Below are 17334 nucleotides of genomic sequence, written 5' to 3'. Positions count from 1 at the left end.
CAGAAACAATTCAAAGGGGGAGACAAATTATCAAGAGGAACTTCAAATGTTGTATCAGTTCAGGACATTGTAAATACCAGTTGAGTCCGGCCTAAAACCAATAATTATGTGTTTTTTTTAAGTCATACATACATGAAAATTATAGTATGGTATGTGATTAATGTAAACACGTTTTTCTAAAGTAACAAACTTAACAGAACAGCCACTTTTATATATGAAAATTACATCAACAACTATAAGTATTGAAAATCATATGTTAACTTTTAAACTGCAACATAAACTTACAGACCCACATGTGGACTGTCTGCTGGTATCCAGCCACAGTGAAGAATTGGAGTTCTGAAAAAATAAAAACCAACACATCTTAAACATTTTTGAGAGTGAAATACATCGAGCCACCAAACACCCATGCAGCAAACACAGTGAAACCACTTCAGCGCACAATTACAGAGACATGATCCCTTTGTTTTGCATAAAGTATTCTTGCACTTATATTTTGTTGACATTTCTGCATTTAGTTTTTTTACAATACCATATTAAAATGGACGCATACGTTACTGTTTCCTTTGTATATACAGGTGAATGTGAAGACATTCGTTAATGAACAGTTAATAGTGTTGACAATTATTTCTGCTCACCCAATATCTAAACTAAGGATTATATATATGTGTGTGTGTGTGTGTGTGTGTGTGTGTGTGTGTGTGTGTGTGTGTGTGTGTGTGTGTGTGTGTGTGTGTGTGTGTGTGTGTGTGTGTGTGTGTGTGTGTGTGTGTGTGTGTAAAATCACTTATTATAATTGTATATTATATTATAATATAATTGCTTATATACATGCATATATATATATATATATATATATGTGTGTGTGTGTGTGTGTGTGTGTGTGTGTGTGTGTGTGTGTGTGTGTGTGTGTGTGTGTGTGTGTGTGTGTGTGTGTGTGTGTGTGTGTGTCATTAGCAATCATACCTAAGTCAAGCATCAAGAGAATGATATTATAATGTCTTTTCGAGTTACTTTTTCGTTATTCTTTCAATGAATAATACATGCTACCTATGAGAATATCTGAATAGTGAATTTGCTGCTGGTTTAAATGCTTTTAATCTTAGCAGTGCTTAAAGTATCCAGGAAGGCAGCAGAAATCTGTCCCTGGACTTCCCCTCCAAAGACTTTTACTGACTGATCAGTGGTGATCCCCGTGCAACTGCATCCTCTCTTTTTCCACTTGCAGACGTTCTCTCTCAATCTGCAGCCTCCCTGCCTCAAATTTGAAGAACTGCAGTCGCTCTTTCTCCAGCTGTAGTCTCTCCCTCTCCAGATTTAGCTTCTCTGCATTCAAATCCACCGTTAACATCCAGCCTTTGCCTCCCTTTTTTGTTTCCCTCTGTCCGTCTTGTGCGGGTGATAAGGCAGAAGTAGAAGAAGACGGTGGGCCTTGTTGTGGCGGCAGGTCAAAAGAAGAGTCGACGTGCTCTGATTGGCTGACGAGCAGTAGCCTCAGCCGCTCTCTTTCTACTTGGAGCCTCTCCCTCTCCAGTTGCAGCTGTTCTCGCTGCACGTCCACCTGACGAAGCCGCTCCTTCTCCACCGACAGCCGCTCTTTCTCAACTGCCAGGCGTTCGGTTTCCACGGCGAGCCGCTGCTTTTCCACTTCCAGCCGCTGCCTCTCCATGGCGACCAGAATTCCTGATCCGATGTTCTGATGATCACCAAGTCCTCCAATTCCGTGGGAAAGCATCAGGCCTCCAGCTGGCGGCAGATCTCTGCTGCTGGTGGTGGAAGTTGGATTCTTGGAGGAGCTGAGCATACCCAGGTCATTGTGTGAATAAACATCACCAACCTGCCCGTCACTGCGCGACTCAATGTCGCTGAGGAGAGAGGGGATATCGTCCTCATCCATCTCTCCATCTCCCATATCGCCATCCAGCTGAAGGGAGAGAGAGAAATCACTAATGGGACACATCATTAATTTCGCTCTTGTAGTTCAGTTTACTTGCCACAAGAATCGACTGTGCTCTCTTGGAAAACACAATTTAATGTGCCTTTGGGTGGGAGTCACCCAAAATAACCCCGATGAAAGATGTAATTCAGCTGAATCATGACAAATAGCTACGAGCCATATAAGCTTGTGAATAATATTTTTTTCTGCTTTTTGCCTCTTTGGTATGTGTCTCAGACTGTCTCTCAGGCTATTGCATTTGAAGACAGCCAGCGCTAACTCACAAGAGTGTTCGAATTGTATGGCTCCTTCAAATGCAATCCACAAATGTTTATTTGTTTCTGGATTCATAGTGCCGCAATATATTTACCTCCTTAGTCCCACCTGCATTGAGTTTGAAACCAACTCAAAGTGTTTTCGATCCCCATGTGTCACATTTGTTAAGGTACATTGTTAAATGTTGGATAACGGAAAATCTGGGATAAATTGTCGGGCAGTAGGCCCATCCCCCAAAGACTTGAGGCTGTGTCAAAGGACGTAGCATATGAATTTAGGCAAAAAGATTTATTTTACGAAATTATTTAAAAAACAGTGTGACTCAGAATAACACATGTGATCATATCACTGTATGGCACACAGACATGTTTATATATTTCGAAAAAAAAAACCTATTGAATGTCTGCATGCCATGATTAATTATTTCCTTAGACCAATTTACATACATCCATACACCTTGGTCAGGTCAGTCAATCACAGGGCGACGACAGAGAGGCAAAAAAGCCCTCATTGAACTCAATGGTCAACTTGGAAACCCTAATTCTTGCATATCTCAGGAGAAAACCTGTGCTTGCGCAGTAAGAACATGCAGCCTCCACACAGAAAGTCTCACGGTGAGGTTACAGTTTTAACTCACTATGCAACAGAATATGTTTTGTCAGGAATTATGACAAAATTGTACCATAAAAATGAGAAAAAGTGTGAGAACGTCTGAAATTCTGAGATGTACAGATTTGCTCAGCTGCTATGAAGTGTCGAGCTTTCATTCCTGCTCCAGGATCGGTCCGTTATCTTGTAAAATGAGGCTCAACATCCATGATCTAATTGTGAAAAAATAATGTTAATCTAATCACACAAAAAAAAAAACACATTAAATGTCAATCTCCAATTGGATTCTAATTACTAACATGCTCTTAATCTAATTTGGGCTTCACCTTGTGAACCTACAGGAGCTCAATCAAGAGCGTGGATTAACACGAGACACTTAGGCTTCATAAAGTGCTGCACAACTGCTGTGATGTATGACTACTAATGAGGCCTTTAATTAAGCTAATTAACACATTTGCAATACTCATTTCGGTATATGCTGCTTGTTTTCTCACAGCCTCAACAGTGCTGGTGTGTGCTCCAAGTCAAACAGCATGAGGCTTTTTAGAGCATGATGTTTGTCCTAATCAACATGCAAAGTTCCAGAACGATTATGCACTTATATTAGGAATTGCTCTGTTTTACTTAATTGATGAGGTAAGTTTTCATGAAAACATTTGTTTTTCTTGAATTAACTTAATAGGTATTCGAGTTTTCTTGATTATAACTTCAAGTAACTCCACTCGTAGAGCTCCACAACGCTGCATACTGAGAATTTCCCTCTTGATTCTCGATTATAAATTAAAGTGATGCCTCAAAATTGCATCACAGACTTTCATTTGCCTAGTGTAACAGGTTATTATTGATCCAGTTCTCACTGGCCTTATACACCTTGTAATTTAGGAATTAGTTAACACGGAGAACTTGTACAAATTGAGTGTCACGATCTTGTCCCAGTTCTGATGGTGTGGCGGTCTGAAGCGATCATTTATCATCAGTCTCTGTACAATCAAAATGATGTGTGACAGCTGGGTGCAACCTAAATCTGCACTGATGGGACTTATACACAGGCATCTCAAAAAAGTGTAATACGGTGGAAACATTTAGTTTAGTTTTTACCCTATCGTCATTCAAACACACCTTGAAACACCCATCTATTCAGACATACTGAATAAAAACTAAAACATTTCAAGCATTTTTATTTTTTGTTGCTTAATTGTTATAATTTCAGCTGATGGCAATCAAAATCATACTACCTGAAAATATGGCAATATTTCACTGTATCAGATGTTTTCCTATTGTCTCAACTTGAGGCCACAATTCCAAAAATCTATTCTTTACTTTATATGTTCTGAGAGAAGAAATAACTGACAAAACATTTCAATGATGTTCCTATTATTGTATTAGATCCACTTTTGTATATTCTGAATACAAAAGTGGATGCCTGAAATCTGATCAGACTCACAGAATAGATGTTCTCTTTTAGTGATAGTGTGTTATTTTTATCTTGTAATATACACTGCATCCGTGTAAATAAAAACAAGAATATAGAGTGTATTCGCAGATGCGATGTATAGTGTGAGATGATCTTAATACCATCCTCTAGATCTCATCCCCCTTCAATTTAACTGGAACCTTTATATTAAAGATTGCTCTTCTCCACCTCTAATTTCCACCTTCCACTGCTTTGGAAGGTTCAGGCACATGTCCTGTGTTGACCTAATTATTAATGTCATTTTTGTTGCTAGAATCGCCTTTGCACTTAAAACCTGCACCCCTCAAGCCCTGCGGCATAGATGAGGAGATTGTGTATCATGCATTATATTTGCTAACCTCATTTTCCATCTTTACTCCTGGCAGCACCATCCCGGTCTGCCCGCCGGGTTCGCTGAGGGCCACCAGCTCCGGCCAGTCACAGTGATAGTCCTTAGGGAAGGCTGAGAGGTCAAGCAACTGGTCGCAGGCGGATCCTGGAGGGCCCGCCTCGTGCTCGGGGGAGGACTCAGTCTTCATGGCCAAAGAGGAGGACAAAGAAGAGAGCAACAGCTCAGCCTGAAGCTGTTTCTTCTTCATGAGTGAACGCCAGTCCAGGTAACGACGCTTCACCTGTATGGGAGGTATTACTGTTAGCTGGGTGGCGTATTTAAAAGTTAAGAATTTATAAATATCAATGGTCAAACAAATTTTAAAAAACAAACAACTGAAACCTCAGTAGCAGTACGAAGTTCCCCTTCTCCCAGTGCGTTCACACCTTGGGCCACTTCTTCCCATGCCTGCCTCTTCAGCTCATTAATGGCTGTATTCTGTTCACACCAACAGAGACAGAATATCAGTACAAAGCACAACAATTAACACTGTTTATGCTGAGAATCATCATGGATTTTTGCTGGCAGTGTAGTGCTTTTTTAAATGAGGGAGTCATTTGCGGAATACACACTCACATTATCTCACGCCTATGGTCAAGTTTGAAAAGGTAATTAACTTCAGATTCCGTAATCTTTTTGGGTTGTGGGAGGAAACCTGAACTCTTGCAGGAAAACCCACTTCACAAGAATAGGCAAGCTGTGCAGAAATGCTCCCAAGCTCAGATTTGAATTGGAGGTTTGCTCACTGTTAGATAAATAGATACTTACTGATCTCACAAGGGATATTGTGAGGTTACACACAAGAACCAGCAAATGACACACACAAGTACCCACAAGAGAGTGGGACAGTCACACAAACACACAGGCAATCCAAACTGTGTCAAGCCCGGGATCAAATCAGGTACTTTCACACAGTGGGGCACATGTGCTCACCACTCCTCCACTGTGATGCATTCATATATTTTCTAGGATGGGCTAATCTTCTCACCCAGGCCTTTGTTTAGTCTCGCCTTGACTCCAAATATGTTCTTCCTTTGTGTTTATCAGGACTTCACTTGAAGGTTACAAAACACAGGGTTATGGAAAAGGGGTTTGTGCTGTGGTTCTTGTTTATGTCCCCACCTTGATTCACACTTCATCAGACAGAGATGGAATAAAATTAATACTCCGTCTTGACGTTTACAGTGAGTGAGCAGGTAAATGATATCAGGTGTGTGTTTGAATCAGTCAGTGGAAAACTAAATCTCAACCTCTCTACTACTGCATGTAGTGTAGATACTTACAGAACATACATCTCACAGTGCAGCATATGGTTCTGATGATTGTCACAGTGTTAATCAACTTATATGGCAAGACTAAAGAAGAGCTCTGCACCTGTTGTCTGGAGAACAACACGTCTCTCCGCTTTTGAATCTCCTGGATGAGAGCCTGCGTTTCTCTGACACTGTAGTTGCTCTTCCTCTTCCTCTTAAGATGTTTCCCCTGCAAGAAATCCAGCTTGGCAACGAGGAAGGGACAAAAACACTCAGAAGTCCAGAGAGAGCACAGCAGTGGGGGAAAAAATAATGAAAAACACAGAAGGGGGGGAATTCAAAAGGATCACTCAGGCCACAGAGAGGGAGAAGTGTGGATGTCTGTTGTGAATTTTAGTCCATGTCTGTCACAGTAGATTTCCTTGAAAAGCACAACACTTTTCATGAGAAAGAAATTCCTCTGCGACTCTGACGGTCTCTGTGAAGTTTTGCACCTGGGACACAAATCCCAGATGTTGTGTTAGATCCTGCTTCAGTGCAAGGACGTTTGAGCCTTTGGAGTTTAAAAAAAAAAGATAAACTGGAAGAAGTATTTTTGGTTGCTGGGATCATACCAGGTAATCTGGAGAATGAAATCATCAAATGTAAAAAAAAATTCCAAGTTGGAGTGGAGCGTTTTAAAACAGGATTTGCAAGGTGCTTCCGTCTTTATTTCCTGGGCTGGGCTGCTCCCAAGTGAGCTTATTTATAAATGTATTGAAGAATCACCGCATGATGAAGATGGGCTGAATCATCTGCCCTGCAGAGAAAACAGAAAGCAGGAAATGTCACTATTAACGTTTGGTTGATGTAAACTGTATTCATTTTCTTAGATAACGTAAAAACCAAAGTTTGGGGATTTTTTACAGACTGTACATGATTAACACAATGACATCTCTATAAGAAAACACAGATGAAGGCTTTGAGGACATTTAAAGTGTCGATAGACATTCACAACCCGATGAATAAAACATATTAAGTTGGAACAATAGTGACCTAGAGGTTAGGGAATTGAACATGTGATGGAGTTCAGTGCTGTGGGTCCTTGAGCAAGACCTTCAACCCCAAATGTTTCCCATGAGCTGCACTGGTTACTATAAGCCACCAACCATTGGACATGTACTTCCAGTACAAAGATTAGATAATGATGAATGTAAATCGGGCTTAAAACTTGTGCCAAATCAAACATGCCGATCCACTGTGGCACCCCCACAATTTAAGCAGCAAGAAACAAAACAAACAAAAAGAAAATGTATATGTTATGTGCAATATGTTAGTGTGCATATCTGGGATATAATGACTGATAAGTCACCCACTGCTTGGTGCAGACACCATAAAGATACATGACCTTTGTGTTAATCACTGTCAGCCAATCATGTTTTTTTTTGTTTTTGTCTTTTATTTAATTTTAATTGAGTGTTGAAGGAGTGGTTATGGTGGCTCGAAACAGTGATTAGAGAAGAAGTTTGTGACCAGTGGTTTGCTGGTTTGAATCCTACCTCTGACAGGTGTGGGTACCTGAATGGCTGTATTCATATTGCACGCGTGCGCATGCACCGATGCCAATGCTCTATACAAAACCAGTTACACAATGCCATACCATGATATATGCAGTGTTGTTGTTTGCCCTGCCACTCAGTTTGTGTTGTTCCTCCACTGCCCCCTTTCTCATGTTGGCTGATGGTGGTTAGTGGGTGTGTGTGACTGTAGGTTTCTATTGACAGAATTTTTGTCTGTACTTCCAGCCCATACTGCCCAGTCCTCTGTCTTTCTGATTTCGCAAACTCTTGTCACGTTTGCATTTTGAAAAAACACACAAACAAACAGACATGCACCATCGTTCCGCATCCTTTAACAATCATACAGTCTGCCAGCATCAGTTTTGACAAATATTTCTCATTTAAGCTGAATAATGTTCAGAAATCACGTTTCAACTTGAAACCCATCAATGAATTTATCCGTGTAAATAAGAGGATAATGTAGGCATGATACACTTTCTCCATCATTGCACAGCATATTTTTTCACCTTCTGAAGTTGATTCATTTTGAGGATGTTTTTGATGTCAATATTAAATACGATTCACCATCTGCATCATTAGGAGTCTTCCCCTTCAGTAACTATGAGGATTTGATTGAGCAAAATTAACGTTTTGTCACGTTTCTTTAGGAGGATCCCTTCCCCACTGCAACACATCAAACATTTATAACCCCACAACATATGAGTCCATTCAAATATTGACAATTTTTTTTCATAAAACTGTTTTCCTGTGTGTGTAATGTAAGATCATGCTATTTCAGAGCAAATGTAACATGCGTGTCCTTTTAGTCTAAAAGACACTAAATACAAGCCGCGAGTAAACAGACCATTCAGCAGTCATCAGATATTTCTAATTAACGCAACGTTTTTCAAGAACAACCCTGAATCTGTGTGTATTTATTTGACGATAATGTAATAACACTGTTTCATAACCACGAACTGAAATGGAACGTTGCACCAGCCGTTCTGATAAGCTAATTTATGTGACATATATTGAAAACAACTCACCTTACGCACGCACATTCACTATCAAAACAAGACCGTAGAAATACAATTCTAATGCCGCATTCATGACTCCCTCGGAATCGATATCTCTCTTTTTAAACGGATCAGTACAATTTTCGTTTTCATCAAATGTCATAATTTTAAATTCAATATTAATTTCTCAGAAACATATGCTTATCGTAGTGAGGTTTGTTTTCTTCGGGATGATTTACCTCTCTTGTTGCACGCAAGAAAACATTGTGATCTCGTAGAAATCGTATTAGTCACGTATAATGTCCACTTTTGTAATGAGCGTCCAAATGCTGAGTCTTTTCGGTCAATCTACTTCATTCATTTGCTTGTAAAAGCCACATATCGACTTGGGGTTTAACGAAACTGTCGTGTGTTTCGCAACAGTGACAAGGTGTCTTCGTTTTTACAACGTTTCTCTGGACACCTGAAGGCATCGGTAGTAGTGCACCGTTGCGACGGCGCCTATTGGTCAATCCTCCGCCGCGCCCACTTATGACGACACCGATTCTCTTCCGGACTTGTTCAGCTCTGTCACAATGAACCAAAACATGTTTTTCTTCTTGTTATAACTTTATTTACGAGTCGCCGTGAACGTGATGTGTGAACGAATGTGCACATGGTGACGACACCTCGCTGTCCGCCTGTAAGTAGCCCGGTGCGGCTGCGGAGTGCCGATGACCCCGCAGGACGGAGGTGAAGAGATGATGGGGTCCGTCCGCTGGGCTTTTCGCTGCGGCTCCTGGACCCCGAGCAGGTCCGACTGGCTGCTCTCCGCCCGCTGCATCCAGCGGGAGGAGAAGGACAGGATCGGACAGTTTGTGTTTGCCAAGGATGCCAAGTCAGCCATGGTGGGTTTGCCTAAAAAAAAAAAGTTGTATTTTAGTTGTAACCCTTACAAACCACGTTAACCACTGTGTTGTCCTCTCAGGCTGGCCGGCTGCTGCTCAGGAAGTTCATCTGCGAGAAGATGGGAATCCCCTGGTCGGAAATAAGACTGGAGCGATCTCCCAGAGGGAAACCTTTCCTGGCGGCACCACAGAAGGTCTCCTCTGGGAAAGAAAAAAAACAACAACACCAACCTGCATATAAACACTTTTTCTTTGCACAACAAATCTCCATAGAAAACCAAACAGTATTTATTGAAATGAATTAATTTAATACAGACTTGAACATTGCAACACAAGTCTGTATATTTTTTAAAGACATAATCATTGATGTAATTAAGCTATTGCAAATATTCCATCCATCCATCTTCTATAAAGCGTCATTGCTGGGTGATGGAGTCTATCTGTCAATCCTAGTCTAGTGAGCGGACAGGTCACCAGTTGATCACAGGCCAAACACACAGAGCGAGACAATCACATACACTGGCAGTCACACCCAGGGATAATTTAAGGTCACCAATTGGAAACCCATGCATCCACTCCAGTCCACACATGATTGTAATTAGTTAGTACGCTATTTATTAAAACCTTTTCCTCATGCGTAACACTTTTTAAAACCATAGCTCACTATTGAGAACACCCACAATCTGATTTAATATTGAGGACTTTTTGATCTGCGTCTTGTCGATAATTCATTTTATTTGCTTTTTTTATTTAGTTTTGAAATGTGTTTTACATTTCGAGACACAAATTAAATTGAATGCTTGCTCTTGACATTGTAGTTGAGTAGGATTGTTAAGTAAATTAACTTAACTAATAGTTTATTTAAAAATAGATTAAATAAAGAGCTTTGCACCTTCACTTGTGTGGTTTTCCTAATACATTTACTTCTAACTGAGAGGCAAGCTTCCAACCAAACATTTGCTGGACAGAATCCCGCTGCTGACAGGTCCCTAACCCCCAACTATCCTGTTTGCATCAAAAAGGGTAGCAAGTATTTTTTTATTTTTTTTTAAAGAAAAAAAACATGATCTGCTGTGACAACTTGAGAGCACTAAAACAGACTTTGTAATCAAGTACAATTTAAGCAGTGTAACAATATTTGTACACTGCTTAACATATAGGAAGTGTTCTTGCACTTTGATGTGTATCAGGGCACGGTGTTGATTTCCAAGAAGTCAAACTGAGTTATTTCTTTCAGTTGTTACAGAGCTATATGTACTGGTGCAGGTTAAAAAAAGAGAAGAGTGCTCAGTGAAGCTCCATGTCTCTTGTTTTTTTAAGTAATCAAACCCAATAACTATTTTATGTTTGATTATATCAGCAGGTTGGCGCAGATTCAGGCCAAGCCTGGAGTTTCAACCTTTCCCACCAAGGTGACTATGCTGTGCTCGCTGCGGATCAGGGAGTGCAGGTTGGAGTGGACATCATGAAAACCACCATGCCAGGTAGATACTGGGAGTCAAAGCCTAATATATATATATATATATGTATATATGTTTAGTTCTTGATCATTTTGTAATGTTCCACTCAACTTTTCTGTATCGTTTATGAAAGAGTTAATACGTTAGGTTCATTATCAGTTAAAGTGAATAGCTGTGAGCTGCAAGGCAAACTGTTTGATCCAACAAAGACATTAGGTTTAAAAGAAGTTCATTATATGTATTACTTATTAAAGCAGTCAATTACAGTTACATACGTATCTGCAGATACTCTGGCATTGTTATGGACGCGCACAAAAAAATTGATGTTCCACAACTTTCACTGCTAAGCGACAATTTCTGTTAGAAAAAAACCCCACAAGAAGTGAGTGCAAACTGAAGAAAAACGTTTTTCTAGTTCTTCAGTTTAACCACAAGGGGTCAGTGTTGCCTCATTTAAGTATAAACTATTCAAGGCCACGGCTGTGTGTGTGTGTGTGTGTGTGTGTGTGTGTGTGTGTGTGTGTGTGTGTGTGTGTGTGTGTGTGTGTGTGTGTGTGTGTGTGTGTGTGTGTGTGGCTTTTTAACAATTCTATTAAAATGTGCAGTTTTATGAGACGTTTTGGTGAATTAATGGTCCACACTGAGTCTGCATGATTAATGGGGTGTTTAGATTCGTTTCTCTATTGCATTCAAAGTCTCCATTTGCCTTTTGTATGTATTTCTTTGGTCGTCTTCACACCTCTTCCTCTCCTCCTTCCACCTTCCCTCCTTCCAGGTAGCAGCTCTGTGCCGGAGTTTTTCCGCATCATGACTCGTCAGTTTACAGCGTACGAGTGGAGGATCATCCAATCAGCTGGCTCAGAGCTCCAGCAGCTCGCTGCGTTCTACCGCCACTGGGTAACCATGCCAACCATACTACCCTGTGTGTGTGTGTGTGTGTGTGTGTGTGTGTGTGTGTGTGTGTGTGTGTGTGTGTGTGTGTGTGTGTGTGTGTGTGTGTGTGTGTGTGTGTGTGTGTGTGTGTGTGTGTGTGCGTGCGTGCGTGCGTGCGTGCGTGCGTGCGTGCGTGCGTGCGTGCGTGTGTGTGGGAAGGAAGCATGGGGGAAAAATAACAATGTTGATGTCCTTTGAGACAAACGCAAATTTGTGGGTTTTTCCTTCACATTTGTGTCTGAACTCTCCTCAAGTCACGTTTTTCTCAGAGTCCATCCTTCTCTGTCTCCGCATGTCCTTGTCGCACAATGATCCTTTCCTTGTTTTCCTTGGATTGTTTTTGTCCTCTTCTCTCTCATTCTTTTTGCGCACACACACACACACACACACACACACACACACACACACACACACACACACACACACACACACACACACACACACACACACACACACACACACACACACACACACACACACACACACACACACACACACACACACACACCCACACACACGAACACACAGATGGTCAGCCAATGCAACAGTGGAGCTAAGTAAAGATGTTGTGAGATTGAGAGGGTGGCACTGAGACGTCAAGCTCTGATATCACCACCACACTGTTGACTAATGCCAGGGCTCGCTGGTTGCCATAGCGATTAGTCTTGTAATAGCGTTATTGTGGCTTGTTGGCTGCCAAGTGGGGTTTGGTTTAGGCTGGACACGCAGACATTCACGCACACATGAAGTATTTCTTTTGGATGCATACTGTCAAACATGTGCATCGATTCCTAATTGCTGTGCCTTGAATTCGAGCTGCATCATTGAAAAATACCCACACAGACTGTCTTTCTTTTTCATTACCTTTTATATATTTATTTCCGTTCATGTGATAATCCTCTGCATCTAACTTGTACTCCTTCTCCACCGAGGCCCTGAAGGAGAGCTTCATCAAAGCCGTCGGCACAGGCCTGGGCTTCAACCTGCAGAGGGTGGAGTTTCACCTGTCGCCCGAGCCGCTCATACCGGGCAGGGTGCTGCGCCACACCAAGATGCATCTCGATGAGGAGCAAGAAGACGACTGGATATTTGAAGTGAGTCTGGTTGAAATCATGAGAGAGTGAGATGCACAAAGAAAAACCTACCAGCCGACATCATGGGCGAACCGAGTCAAGGTTTAGTGAGTTAACCGTGAATACGTGTCGGCATGCACAGGTCCCAAAGAGACAGAGCAATGTGATGCTTCCCATGCCCTTCCCCATGTTTGGAGGACACAATAACAATAACAGTTTGAGCTCTTCCTCCTCCGTCAGCTTACAAACTGAAAAACAGCAGTCTGCAGTGTTTCCTCCCACTGATCCGTTGCCAGGTTTAAAAGGCATTCCTTTTCCTCCTGTGTCTTAATGTGTTTTAGATGCAACAGTATCTGTATTTAACACTTTCGATTGACATTTTATTTAAGGCTCGGGTTTGTCCAAGCAAGCTTGTATTGCACCGTTCATACAAACTCAATATGCTTCACTATCAAAAGCCTTGAATATTTTCATTATTAATTTAAGCACAAACAAACCTACTTAAACCCTCCAGTCACTTGGATTCACTCAGTGTAAAAATCTCTCTGAGCATAATTTTGAATGGAATTTTTTAAAATGTGACTTTTCACCAGTGAACTTCGGATTATAGTAATCTGCAGAAACAGTAACACACCTTAATTAGGTTAGTTAAATAAACTTTACTTAAACCCATGAAGTCAAGTCAATGTAATAAAAAGCCTGGAAAATTGCTCTGAAAGTAGAAATATCTGGAGAAAACGATTTACTTTTTTAATGGTGTTCAAAATGTGCATGAATGCCTTTATTTGCGAAGTTATTTGGGAAATCTGTGAATTGAAGTGCTCTGCTCTGTGCTGATTTTCTGTGTGGACGACCCTTTGAGAGCATCTCACACCACGACGAGAGCAGATGATCCTCTCTCTTTCTCTCTCTCTCTCTCCATTTCCCATTTGATCTTTCTCGGCTTGTTTTCCTTTCCCTTCATTTTCACTTCCTACCTTGACCCATTTTTTTCCAGTATTCCTCCTTGTTCTTCCATCACCAAACCTACTGTCTTTATGTGCTTCCTCTGTATGTTTCCTCTCCTCCCCCCCCCCCCTTTCACTCGCTCCTCTGTGCATAGTGGCAGAGGGATTAACAAGTGGCTGCTGAAAGGTTACCACTGGTTTGGAAATCCATTACCTTTCTCCATCCCTCTTGAGGTTGTGCATTACTAATGCTGTTTTAGGGTGTGTGTTTTCACACCAGAGACAAATGGACTTGTATCGATCTGAGGACGATGGCGAAGTAACAACACTGTACAGGATATTTATGTCTGGGTGAAAAGTATGAGGAGCAGTGTTGAGAAGTAACCAGCTATCCAGAGCTTTTCAGGAGGACTAAACATTTTGATATTGACCAGAAAACCGTGCATATTAACTACCAATGGTGACTGTTCTGCAAATACTGCACATTGTTAATGATTAAATCAAACACGTTTCCAACTGCTTGTGGAGAAAAGCAACAAGTCTAGATTTTGCCACTTTTTGTGTTCCAAATGGGAGTGTGTGTGTGTATATATATATATATATATATATATATATATATATATATACTTTTCCTGCAGTTTTTTGGTTTAATGCTCATACGTGCTGTAGAATTGCTTTTTTTCTTTCCACCTTTCTTCTTATTTTGACCAGTTTTTTTTTGAATGATAAACAGTTGCAACTTTATCATAGCTCAGAATATAAATAAGCACAGAGTTGATTAATGTGTCTGAGATGTAGTTTAAGCATAAATATTTGTGATTTTGTAGGAGAGTTTGCTGGATGCGGACCACCATGTCTCCGTCGCACTCGGACCAGCAGGCTATACAGTAAGGACACATGATTTATGCTCCACAGGAGCTCTTTTTCTGACGGGTTGATTGGAAGGATGGTTGTTTTGTCTGGGAGGATGAGCACATACCTTACTAAACTTAAATCCCAATGATCATACTCTTGCTAGTCTGTGACAATATCTTTTGAAATGCTGGACTTCTTACTTCTTAATATCTTTGGATATTGTTTTAACAGCTAATGAGAGCTGATTTTACAGCCAACTCCTATTTTCTCTAAGGTGTGTGTGTTTTAATCAAATGATTGTTATGTTTTGCGTTGACTTTTTTTAGTTTCAATCATTTTCTTTAAAAATTCAACACAAGACCTGAACCCCAAATGTGTTTTGACCCCCCTCGTTCCACACACTTTGACAACCATTGAGTTACTTTACACGCTGTCCTTGTGAGGAAAACTGTAAACTTGCTGAGTGAAACCTACTAATGTTAGAGCCGCTCATAGTATGGATTGATGGTACATAATTTATCTACCAGTGCAGGCTGTCATTAACCTATTGATGCATGGCGACCGCTACAATGGACTGCCATTCAAAAGCAATGCCTCAGTAAATGTGCTAGTGTAAATCCGTGTCAGGCCCTGCAGTGCACACTAGTGTGTCACCCTGCCACAAGCGCTGGGCTCCATTAGAAATCTACTTATATTTTATACCGATAACACACCATAGCGGCTGTGTGTGCCTTCACCAGCCCGTATTGCTGTAATGAACAGACATTTCCATCCAGACGTACTGTATACAACGATCGGCCAGAACATTCAACCACTCAAAGCATTACTTATAAGTGATGTCAAACAGTGTGAAGTTGTCACTCAAAATACTTTCAAAAGTGTTGGACCGATGCTTTTATATGTGTATGTATGTCACTATGAATGAAGGATTATGTTATACCACTTAACATAGCTCATTGATTGCACTGAAACAACAAATACTGTAGAGAACAATGTTACTAAAGGGACATGTCCAACCTGATATTAACATCCACAGTCGAAAAAGAAGAAGTTGTATGCACCAAAGACAAAGAACTACTCTGGTCAAAGCAGGATTAAATAAATGAAACACATTTGCAGTTTAAAGTAGCCATTTAATATAAGTCACATGACCTGGCAAACAACTGAAAACAATGTGACTTTTAGCCAAGAAAAGGCAGTAGTTGATTAAATATTGTAGAAACCTCTGTGGCAGCCTTCATCTCATCACCACACACTGATTGCTCAAAGTAATACTCTGTCTGAAATATCCCATCCACTAACCAAGAGATGATATACACGTCACCTGTCAGTGGTCATAATGCTATGGCCGATTGGAGTGTATGTGTAGTGAAGATGAAGCTGAAGGTATTCAGTGGCCTTCATCTCAAGCAAATTCCAACACCTTCCTCATCACGTTGAGGCGATACTGTTGAAATCATAACTGGACTTAGCTGATACAGCCTTTTTCACAGCGTCAGCAGTCTCAGTGCTTTTCACTGTTCGACGAGATGGTCGATCAAGCTGCCAGCAATTCCAGTCTGACAATAGTGCAACAACAGATTTGTTCTGAACTGGTACAGGTAATAAAATTGCCCGACTTCGTAATTCACACATTGAAAACGTGTCGTCTCTCCCTCTGAGGCTGTTCCCTCATCTCTACCTCCTCCCGCCACATTCACCGTGCTGTCGTCCAGCGAGCTCCTCACCTCGGCATCGCCTCTGACGGACGAAGACCCCGCCTACTGGGAAGGCTTCAAGACGAAGGCTGAAGCTCCACAGAGACAGAGAGACACACACATGTCCACATAACAAAACTGAGACACACACACACACACACACACACACACACACACACACACACACACACACACACACACACACACACACACACACACACACACACACACACACACACACACACACACACACACACACACACACACACACACACACACACACACACACACACTCTGAAGGGCTGACATTGAAGCTTCTTTCCAATTCAGCTTGAGTCCAGTCAAGTTTATTCACAAAGCTGAAAATCCCTGCACTGTCTCAGAGGAGTGATGGTTCCATACAGCATACAATATAAGTTTTTTTTAGTTCTGCTAAACAATAGTTGACTAAAAACACACCTGATACTACTAGTATTTTACAGTGAATTACCTTACAGGAGAATATCGTACAGCTTATAGGGAAATATTGTTGTATGATAAAGTTATTTTGCTAATAAAAACTTGCACTGTGTGAATACAACACTGATGTCTTATTATTGACCATTTATATCCTCACATATGATTTTGTTCATCATACATGCTAAAGATATTAATGGCAGTTTCTGCAAGATATAGTGTTTATTCTCATTTAGTTTTTTTTAATTCACAACAGTAAGGACATTTGCACTTAGTAATTAATTAAAAAACTTTTTTTTTTTTAAAGCTTTAAAGGCCACATTTGTAGGAAACATGTTTTTGTGGGATGAGCAGCGGCTATGTGGTAAAATGTGCCAAATCTACTTGCATTTTCCACATAATGTTATCATTTTGGAAAAAACCCCATTGTGGATGATTAATCAGTTTTTTTTTAAAGATCTTTATGTACTTTTGCACAAAACTGATATGTGGAGATATGCAAAAGCTTGGAAAGCAGTTAATCTGCATTTATAATACAGAAGCAGTCATGTAAG

General features: G+C 40.8%; 2 protein-coding genes across 4 annotated transcripts; one reads left to right on the top strand and one right to left on the bottom strand.

Annotated features, from left to right (window-relative positions):
* Window positions 1-1180: 1180 nt before the first annotated feature.
* Window positions 1181-7629, bottom strand: msantd4 (Myb/SANT-like DNA-binding domain containing 4 with coiled-coils; the record flags this gene model as incomplete). The annotated part of the gene is made up of 5 exons (XM_080505739.1): window positions 1181-1924; window positions 4634-4906; window positions 5008-5103; window positions 6040-6162; window positions 7558-7629. 5 exons carry the CDS (start codon window positions 7627-7629, stop codon window positions 1181-1183), a joined length of 1308 nt encoding a protein of 435 aa, XP_080361865.1.
* A 1391-nt stretch (window positions 7630-9020) lies between these two features.
* On the top strand, window positions 9021-16568 carry aasdhppt (aminoadipate-semialdehyde dehydrogenase-phosphopantetheinyl transferase). 3 transcript variants are annotated; one of them, XM_080513653.1, is made up of 7 exons: window positions 9021-9359; window positions 9440-9553; window positions 10723-10843; window positions 11595-11716; window positions 12685-12846; window positions 14600-14659; window positions 16290-16568. In XM_080513653.1, the coding sequence occupies exons 1-7, from the start codon at window positions 9186-9188 to the stop codon at window positions 16455-16457; spliced, it is 921 nt and encodes a 306-aa protein (XP_080369779.1). In that variant the 5' UTR covers window positions 9021-9185; the 3' UTR covers window positions 16458-16568. The 3 variants fall into 3 exon arrangements, with proteins under 3 accessions (XP_080369779.1, XP_080369780.1, XP_080369778.1); XM_080513654.1 differs by having other exon boundaries at window positions 10720-10843; window positions 12694-12846; XM_080513652.1 differs by having other exon boundaries at window positions 10720-10843.
* Window positions 16569-17334: the final 766 nt, after the last annotated feature.

This window comes from Blennius ocellaris, assembly GCF_963422515.1.
Source record: "Blennius ocellaris genome assembly, chromosome: 2".
Classification (NCBI taxonomy): Eukaryota; Metazoa; Chordata; class Actinopteri; order Blenniiformes; family Blenniidae; genus Blennius; species Blennius ocellaris.
This window is presented reverse-complemented; position numbering and strand designations above follow the sequence as displayed.

Bases quoted from the DNA above. Each gene is read 5' to 3' on its own strand.
- aasdhppt (XM_080513652.1), top strand. From the start codon at position 9,186: ATGACCCCGCAGGACGGAGGTGAAGAGATGATGGGGTCCGTCCGCTGG. The intron at 11,717-12,684 runs GTAACCATGCCA...TTCTCCACCGAG, and splicing joins CTGCGTTCTACCGCCACTGG to GCCCTGAAGGAGAGCTTCAT. The intron at 12,847-14,599 runs GTGAGTCTGGTT...GTGATTTTGTAG, and splicing joins AAGACGACTGGATATTTGAA to GAGAGTTTGCTGGATGCGGA.